General features: G+C 42.9%; 1 protein-coding gene across 1 annotated transcript in view; it reads right to left on the bottom strand.

The window, feature by feature from the left end:
* LOC118122689 (short transient receptor potential channel 4) overlaps positions 1 to 9,973 on the bottom strand; it is a 28,141-nt gene extending 18,168 nt beyond the window's left edge. The window contains exons 1-3 of the mRNA XM_035179574.2: positions 9,385 to 9,973; positions 4,080 to 4,308; positions 2,489 to 2,707 (exon numbers count right to left, since the gene is read on the bottom strand). Of these exons, the coding sequence (XP_035035465.1) occupies positions 2,489 to 2,707; positions 4,080 to 4,238 (378 nt within the window). The 5' untranslated portion in view covers positions 4,239 to 4,308; positions 9,385 to 9,973. The remainder of the gene's footprint in view (positions 1 to 2,488; positions 2,708 to 4,079; positions 4,309 to 9,384) is intronic.
* Positions 9,974 to 10,236: the final 263 nt, after the last annotated feature.

Here is a 10,236-nt window from a genome sequence, read left to right on the forward strand (position 1 = left end):
AAATAGTATCAGTGAAGCTCTGGCACCACTTCACTCTCAAAGGAACAATGAAGAACTGCTATCTAAAGGGCCGTGGTTCATTTTCTCAAAATGTTTCATCAGCTATATTTATTGCAGCCCAAAGTCATTTCATCACGCGGACATTAGTTCCTCGTGTCGTGTACTCGGTGCATCACGGAGCAGCAGCGGCGGCGGCAACATCAACAAGAAGTGGTCGGAGAGCAATGTCGGAGAGTTGTCATGTTTTGCAGAGGAGGGCGATCTAATAAGCTCTATACTCTGTTCTCTGTGTGGGAGGAGGAGGGACATCAAATAATCTACATCAAACAGCCATGGCCTGTGACCAAGCTTGGAGCAAGAGCAGGCTGCGAGATGTGAAGCGATGATAGTAGCGGAGAAGAGAAACCACATCGTAGCCCACTTGTCCGCGTGGTGCACGTCTGTAACTCATATTAGAACGACGCATCCACCGCCAGCGTATTGATTAAAAATGCAACACTATAGCATCTGCAGGGTGTTAGACTTCACAGTGTGCCTTTGTTTTCACTGTGCTCTTGCCCCCTGTTGGTTTTCACCTGTCAGCGCGCGACATCACAAACATTTAGATGAAGCCGCAGTAAAATGGGACACCGTGCGGTTTTGTGTTTTTGAATGACAGTGCGAAAAATAAGCTCAGGTCTTTGCGGGATCCACTGCAGACGCGATAATGCTTCCTACCCACCGGGCTCTGTGTTGTGTGTGGGAAGACGAGGGATTCCCTTACATAACGGCCTTCATGTGCATATGGTATGTGGGCTGCACAGTCACCGAAAAAACTCTGAGCAAAATGTGCTCTATATAAAAAGACTGGAAGGGATTAAAAAAAGAAGCAAACACAAAAGCACCCACGGGCTCTTTTAATTGAGAAAAAGCGCGAGCGGCAGTGTTTGTGCCACCGACAGATGCATATCTACGCTCAGAGGATAAGCTATTTAAAAAATGCCAAGGCGCTTCACGCTGGAAAACAAACAAGCCCCAACTTTCAAGATTCTTACAAACACATCATTCAAGCTGCCTGCAAAAGAGAAAGACGAAGGCACACAGCTCCGGCAGAGCTTGAAATGCATTCAAAACTTCATGGATGACACCGGTAATGGATACGATGCACTTTACCCAGACAGCTTTTTAACACGATCAATGAGCTTCTCTCAGGGAGATTTGAAAGCTCCAGACTGATCTATTTTCACAATCTACTCATGTGATAGGAAGAGACACTATCTTACCAAGGCATTAAGGTAAAGAGGCAATGCAGCGGCTGATAGACGTCACAACTAAGGGGTTCGGACCACCGCACATTCTGGGCCCGTGTATCTCAGTCCGCTACCACATCCATTTCACAAACAAGCCGGAGCTATCCCCTGTGCTCGTGCTCCATTTTGTGCCCTAATGTGTTTTTTCCTTTTCCGTTCATTTCCCCCTCATTTCGCTCACAGGACGCGACAGGAAGAGCAATAATATCTCCACCACAGTTGATCAATGAAGCCAAAAACATTTGTGCTTTATGGTGCATTACTGCTGATAGGGCGAGGGGACATAGAAACGTGTGTGTGTGTGCGTGTGTGTGTGTGTGTGTGTACATGTGTGGCTGGTAAATGAAAAGAAAACTCTCCTTGAGTGAAGAGTAATCAGTGCAAAGGAGCAGCGATCTGAAATAAATTAGACTATTTAGTTTGGATTACAGTAATTAAAGCAGTAAAACAGGCCCTTCTCATCAACTACAAAATGAAGTTTGTTTACACCACTGTTGTAATTCCTGAAACTAATCTAGATCCTTTCAAGACTGAAATATAAATATAAGGAAAATTATTTCTCTTGGTGGACACACTTCAATAAATATGAAATTTTGTTAAGAATGTTTTATTTTCTGAACTTTTTTGAAGAACAAAATGTGCTTGAACGTTTTTTATTTATATTTTGAAAAAATATATTCAATAATCTGTGGCTTTGCTCAAAGCTACAGAGCTAAAAGTGAGATAAGAATGAGTTTAATGTTTACCTTACTGAATCAGGAATTGTGTGTGTGTAAATTGTGGCCCCTTTATGGCCCCCAATTCAGAAAAATCCTAGATACGCCACTGCCTGTACCTTTTCCAAAAGACGTTTTTGGATGCACCAAAATTCTCAAAGCAAATCAGAACCAAATATTTTACTGACCTGCACCCTATCATCCACTTAGATCCAAAACTTAATTTATACATTTTATGATAAACAATAATTGTGTAGTGAGTTGTTCATCAGTGCGTCTGTGCAATGAAAAATAATTCAGGACCTGCCCTTTTATGAAAGTTTAATGGAAATCAGTTTGGTAGTTTTTGCTGAGAAACAAACAAACAGGGTGAAAACATAACCTCCTTGGCAGCACTAAAACATGACAATACAACATGGTGGCAAGTGTAAGGAATCATATCTCTATCGTGGTTTCTCTCAGACCCGTCAGACCCGTCCTCACCTGCATGCCGCCACTGGGCTTCTTGTGATTTAGCAGCAGCTCCACAGCTCCCACCACTTCCTTGCGGATGGCGTGCAGCAGGGCATCGCCGACGTAGACGCTGAAGCTCAGCAAGAGCTCGATGATCTCGAGGTTCTCGTTCTCGATGGCGATCAGCAGAGCCGTGCGGCCGAGAGGGTCGATGCAGTTGATGTTGATCTTAAAGTAGATCTCTGCCTCCTGACAAAACAAAATACGGATGTGATTGGAAGTCAGGGTTTGTTTTAAAAGCCACTCGGGGTTTGTTCAGTGATTAGAAGGGAAATGACCCACTGGCATAGATTACACGTTGATTTCTGAAAGGAAACACTTACACGCCTTTAGAATCTGACTCAGCAGCTCAAAGTATAGTGATTTTTGCTTTGTTGCTTTGTGTGAAAGAGCGATGACCACACAACCTTCTGATATCAATAGTAATTGTTGGAGAATACGACCAATTTAACACAATTTACTGTGTTTATAGGTCTAAGGGAGAATCACGGCTTAGGTGAAAAAAGCTATATGAGTCATACTAAGGGGAAGTGGAGCCCACTCCTTATCTCTGCTTGAGGCAGACAGTTCAAGGTTATTTTATCCACCTCTAATACACCACAGCTGAATCTTCAACAGATCTGTCTGCAGTTGTATTGTGGGTAATGTGGGTGTCAGATATGGATGAGGGAGAAAAATGTGTTGAATCAGTGAGAAAATATCTCTGGGTTCTGCTGCATCGATTTCGATCCCGATTCTAAAACTGTCCATCATGAGTTGAGGAATGAAATGTCAGATTATTGAAGTGTAGCTTTGATGGTCGTCTGTGATTATACGTCCAAGTAATGTTTTCTACAGCTGTGCATAGATCATCATTTTAAAAATAAACTAGACTATCTGGATACAGGTGCCCCATCTGGCACTTTTGACACAAGTTGTATCCAAAACAATTTACAGCCAAACTTATCAGACAAATGAATAATGATTTGAGCTACCCAGAATGACAGAAACCATATTTGGGGAAATCTTTGACTTTTCAGTTTGGTCCATGTCCGATCCACTAACATGGAGGAGGTAGTATTTATGACCTATACTGCAGCCGACCAGCAGGTGGTGATCTTTTATCTCTATGACCAAAGCTGAGCATCTAAGTTTAAATTCAATCACAAAGCTTCTTTTCCCATTGTCAGATGACACTGTGACAAAACGCAGTTTGATTTTTCTCAGCTGTTTCTATTCTATTTTTGTTATTTTTGTTAAGTTTGGCTTTACCGCATTGTGATGTTAATATCATTTCATACACGGTTAAAGATTCATCATTTTGGGCAGCTCAGTTACTCAGTATTTTCTGTTAACTCAAGGTAAATTAAAGGCCTCAGATGTTATTAGCAGATCATCACAGCTGCACATGTTCCCAGTAAATCTTCCAATCTTTTTTTTAAATCAATCCAATTACAGTCAGGATTTAATATCCACCCATTTGTCCATCCATAATTTAGTGGTTCACCGGCCGTAATCACTCATTTATCCACTAATCAAATCATCTTTTCTACCATATATTTATACTCTCTCTCTCACACACCTCCAGAGCGTGTTTGACACTCGCATAGTCGCCCTTCTCCACAGCTCCGAGGTAGGCTTTCTCCAGAGGCGACAGCTCCGACTCGGCCCGCACGATCCTCAGCGGGATGCGGTCCCGGTACGAGGAGCTGTCAGTCCGCCGATAGTAGAGCTGTGACATCTCCCTGGGCTTCAGCTCACCAGCGGGCTGCTGACACTGCTACAGCTGCGGCCAGGCGGGGGAGTTCACACTGGAGGGGACAGGGGCAAAGATGTTAGAGGGAGAAGCCACCTGTTGTTGTTGGTGATGATTTTTACAAGATATAAAGGACGAGTAAAAGAAGAAGGAGGTGAAAGGGTTACACAGACAGAGATGACATTACATCCATTCAACAATCCATCCATGCATTTCTTGTAGGAAAGTTGCCATACAAATAAAGTTTATTATTATTATGCTGCTAATCCTTTGAAGGTAGCTTGGTGAGCTGTTCCTGAAACACTTTTGATCTTATTTGTTGAAATCCTCGTCAGGTCGTTATAGCCGTCGATACAGAAAGTCGCCTGAAAATAAGAAAAGCTGGTGTCTGTGGCGCTCACAGGATTGTAACTAAACCTGGGAATGACCGAATGAGTCTTCAGCAGGAGAGTCAAACGCTGCTGAAACAGAGACAGGAGCCAGAAGTCAGGAAAGGTCGGCCTCGGACAGTTCATGTGTTTTGGGGGCGCAGCTTTGAGGACTGATAGTCGGGGGTGACATGTGTCGGATGCATTGTTTCATATTGTAGCCTGCTCCTGCTAACTTTTCCACGATCAACAACCCAAGCTTAAGGGTTGAAGCGTTGGGACGGAGGCTGGATCTGATCCCAGCTGACATTTGGCCAGAGGGCGGATACATCCGGTTGCCTGTCCCAGACTCACATTAGCTACATGATCCCTGACCAACATGATTTAATTATCCAAGCATCACTTTATGTTATTATGTCTTCACCTGCAGTCGGAGTAAAATCAGATTTGTAAGTTGGATATAAGTCTAAAATGTACATTTACTGCAGCGGAGTCCCCTCGAGACTTTTCTGTGTCACTCTATACTGACTTTTTTTGCAGTGAGATAAATATTGACATCGACCTCGGAGCATTTAGTGCACTGCTATTGATCTGCACAAGTCTTCTCAGAATTGCTTTATTGTTACAAGCATCAAGAAGAAAGAAGAAGTGTTAACCTCCGGGCACAGAAACATCTCACATCACTTCACTGTTTACTCTGTTCAATCCAAACTGAAGCAGAAAAATATCAAACCCGTCAGCTCCTGCTCGACCTCTTACACCGGAGAGAAACATGTCCATCATGCAGCTGGAATGGAAGGTAAGACGTTTAATTCACCAGCTTCTAATCGCTTAAGTTAATATCATTAGTGAAGCTTTACTAATTGATTGAGAGCGGTTGACTCGGCGGTTGCCTGGTGACAGCGACATGGCGCCTCCAGCACTTTTGTATACGCGTCACTTCTCAAAATAAAAACCTCCGGAGTGACGCGGTGACACTGCACAGCCATCGGCTCCTAACAAGGCAATGTCCAAGATCTCCAGGTTCTCTGGAATCTGGCAGCGCCGGGATTTGGCCGTTTATCAGGTAGAGCTCGCTAAAAATAATGCAGTGTGTGATACAGCAGTCACTGCACAAACTACATGCTCCAACATCACACCACTGAATTAACATCATAAATGTCACTGAGGCAGGATTTGTTGCTGGACTGTTGTCGTAGTGCTGCATTAGTTTTCCTTGAGTGTACCTAATAAACTGAGTGTTGTATTTGTTATTGATCAGACTCTTGTTCTAACTCATAATTTTCTTACTGGGTTTTATCTACATCTTATTTCCCATACATTTTCTGTGAACTGTTTTTATTCTCATTGTGTGTTTTCATGTCTTTTATGTACATTCATTGTTGTAAAGCACTTTGAGCTGCATTTCATACATGAAAGTTATAATAATATAATATAATATGATCATAATTATTATTATAATTCACAGAATCAGTGTTAATAGGAAGTTAACCATCACCATGTGAATATAAACTCCCTTTCTAATGTCCTTGATATGTAGAATATGTAACTTTTATGTAACTTTTACAATATGTGAAGTTTTGACAAAGTCCCTGAAGCAGCGTGGGATCACGGGAGTTGTTGTCTTCACCACCATTGCAGATGAAATCACGTTAAGGGATCAGATCAGATAATGTATCAGATAATGTATTAAAGCTTTATTCCCGTTACGGCAAAGAATAATGAAAACATTGGTAAAGTAGATATGACAAAATTAAAAGTCGACGAAAAGGAAACGCCCCTTTACCTTAACTAAAATTGGGGATTCATGTCTGAACATTGACACTTTACTGAAGAATTGTCACGTAATGTATCTTAAAAACCTGAGAGGACGAGAAAACGAGGGGAGGATGAGACGTCGAGGGTGAAGAATAAGAAGAGGCGTGTAAAAACACACACAACGAGATAGAGTGTAAAAGTTTATGTGTTTCTAATTATACAAAGGGAGGCAGTTGAAGTAGCTGTAGTGTTTAATGCTCCCCCCCGTCTCTTAGCACCGTCTCAGGAGAACTCATTACTGCTCCGTTTCACTCTCCCCGAAATAATGAGTGGATTAACAAACACATGGCAGACAGATTAGTTCATAACAACGAGGGCAATATTCTTTATAAAAACATACATATATATAAAGTTAAATATTTGCTTTCTTGCGTAGAGAAAAATAAACAACTGATAAACTGATAATAAATCATCATGTGTTTGCTTAGCTTGGCACCAAGAGCAGAAACAGAAAGTAGCTGTATTGAAAGGCCCGAACATTGTGCACTAATTAACATGTTTTATCTTGTTAGTTTAATCTGCATAAAAGCGGACGAGTGAAAACAACACGCTGTGGTTTAAAGTGGTTTTCTGCTTGATTATTTCTTGGCCAGCAACAGACGTCATTATCCTCATGGCTGCCGACTTCAGAGAGAAATAATCACACTCTTATCAAGACTGAATTTATACTTTTAATCTATCTAATCTTTTCTGTCAGTCTGTGGCTCGCATATCTCGAAAGCCGTTAAACTTCCCAGCTTCAACTTGGCACGTGTGTTGTTAAGGTTCCGATGAAGTGCAGTGGTGGACGTGTAATACATTCAATATTAATAAACTTTCCATAAACAGATGACCAGCGCTGTGTAGCAGCAGCGGCTGGGACTCATCGACAGAAGTGGCATTGTCGATCAAGACACAACTGCTTCTCCAGTTCGAATAAAGAGGTGAACTGCTCTTTGTGCCACAGCGGTGGAGCAGCTTCATGGTTCTGTGGACAGAGTCTTCAGTTCAGGTACTGCAGGTCAGGACAGTTTGAGAAATATAACTGCAACCAGCGTCACCACAGGTCAAGAGAAGAGCCCATTCCAGAGAGACAGGTTTAGAACTGCACTGCACCGATAAAATAAATTGCACGGCCGACTGCAAAACCACAACAGGGTGTTTTGAAGCTTTGTTTTTGTTTGCACTGATTCAGCGAACAAGATACCAGCTTGTTACTAAGCAAACTGTTTCCCTGAGCTTCCACTCTCTGGTCTCAGTTAAGCTCCAACCAGCGGCAGCTTCACATTTGCTCCACAGATAAGAGAGTGGTATCAAACGTTTCATCCAAAGCTCAGCCAGAGAGCAAATATGCACATTTCCCCAAAATCACAAACTAATCCTCCGATTAAATGAACATGACTTTTGCAGTTTAGCTTTTCAGCTTCAAGTGTGAGCACTTCCTTTCTGCATTAATGTGATTGTCCAGGTTTTGAATGAGGAGGACCAGGAATGTAAAATGGCTGACACGCAGGTAATGACACCAAAAGTGGAGGATATTTAAGGATCTAAGCTACTTTGCCTTCGCCGGATGTCGCCCATCATCTCCTCTTGTAGTCAAAGTGCCACTTTGCTGCTGAGGAGATGCTCTAAGAGCCGTTTAACTTCACTCCACTGACAAATACAACTTCAGACATCATCATAAAAAGAAAGATTTGCTCTGAGGAGTGGAGAGCCTTCAGATAAATCTGATATGTCCCTTTGTGCAACAGTTTAACACAGGGACCCTGCAGTGGCTGCCACTGAATGACAGGAGTGAACATCATGCACTGTGCAGAGAGAGTCCATTGGAACACTCAGTGGAAGTGAATCTTGGTGTCAATACATTTGAATTTAAACTCACACCAAAGTGATGCAGCCCGCAGAGAGATAACATGTCTTTAATAAACAGTGTTTGACGTTTTCTAAACAAAAAACATAAAATTAACTAAATGTGTATGAAAGTAATACTATGAAATACCTTTCCCACCCACCCAGGTTGCTGTATGTGTATCTTTTTTAACAGGATTGAAAGTGTTGACGGTTACTTGCCAAGTTGCTCATTACCCACAATGGAAAAACAACTTTACAGCTTCTCTAAAGTTTGTTTTCCACGTTCTCTTAAAGTCAATTTGACTTTTATGTGTGTCACGGTTGTGATTCATGAACTTCTCATAAGGGAGGGAGGGAGGGACATAAAGGTTGAGACTGAAGTATGTAAACGCTAATTTGACACATTTTAATATATCAGGTCACATCAGTACTGCATCATGTCACCTCGGTCGAGCACAGGCCTGTGATTTATTCTTTTCTTGTAATGTTCTTAAATACACACTCAGCTGATTGTTGATGGTAAACTTTGGAAAGAATACCAGATGCCAGCAAGCCAACAAGCAGACACACAAGTATAAGAGGATGAAAAACACACACACACACACACACACACACACACACACACACACACACACACACACACACACACAGAGGATCAATACATGGTTTGGAGAGCACAGATGAGCTCTCCATGCTGCACTGTGTGCGTATTTATACACTGAGAGTCAAACAGTCATAAAAACGTCAGTGATCACTCATGAATAACAGACAGCAGGTCTGTGTAAATTAACACAGGGCGAATGGCGCCTGTGGGAACTCACAACTGAGATTCTGACATTTTCATTTCTGTGTTTGTGGGCGAGAGAAATGTTCCAGGGAAGCGCAGGGATAAAAATAAAAAATGGTTGTGGAGATACTAGGACTCGTGTCTGAGTCAGAGGCTGAGGTCCCTCGTCAGTCAGAGGCTGAGGTCCCTCGTCAGTCAGAGGCTGAGGACCCTCGTCAGTCAGAGGCTGAGGACCCTCACGGTGCCCAGATACAACATTTATCACCCAGATCCACTGTGAAAAAGCCCCAAAATACAACATTTCAAAAGCAATGGAGCAGAAACTAACCTTTGGTCTGATGGACATTAGAAGTTCGCTCGGGGAGATCAGTGTTGTTCCTTTGGGAAATATCCAGAGACAACATGAGGGCGAATGAAATAAAGCGTAAAGCTTTATCCAACCACTGAACCCAAACTTCTGGAAGTCAGCATCATCCAGATGTGTGACTGCAGTGTGGATGTGCGCAGGGACTCTGCTGCTTAATGCGCCTTTTGATGCAAGTCCATCTTCCTCGTGGTTGTTCTACTCTAGTCTCATTTCTGGACACTTCTCCTACTGTAGATCCACAGTCGCTCAGTTCTGATCACGACTTCCATCCGGTCTTATTTGGGGAAGATCCAAAAATAAATAAAAAAGCGCAGACCGGTCCACACCGCATTCAGCTCACCAGCAACAAATCCTGGACAGGAAAAACAAATGAAGTTTCCCCGGTGGATCGCACCCTGGTTCCGCAGCGCATCCAGTTTCCCCCCGGGGAGTGTTTTCCATCGATACCCGCTCGACCTATCCACCTGTTGGGGGGGGCGACTGCGGGAGAGATGAACGCAGAGCAGCCAGATGCGCGGCAGGAGGTCTGCGGAGCGCTGCGCTGCTGCAGACTGCTCGTGCGCATTTGGAGACGCATTGAACACGGTGGCTCTGCACGAGGGGGGGACAGCCGTCTGGAGCGCAAACTCAGCCCAGACACGCAGGACTCACTCTTATCGTTTTTTACACCGTTCCACTGTTCTCATCCAGTTTTACTCGTCTGCAGAGATGTATGAATAAAAGGTGTAACTGTGCATTTTAAGTGCATCACAAACGACTTGAGCCTTTTTCAAATTTATGAAGTTATTCTAAAAATCTTCACATATCTTTGGT

This window comes from Hippoglossus stenolepis, chromosome 15, assembly GCF_022539355.2.
Source record: "Hippoglossus stenolepis isolate QCI-W04-F060 chromosome 15, HSTE1.2, whole genome shotgun sequence".
In the NCBI taxonomy this organism is placed as follows: Eukaryota; Metazoa; Chordata; class Actinopteri; order Pleuronectiformes; family Pleuronectidae; genus Hippoglossus; species Hippoglossus stenolepis.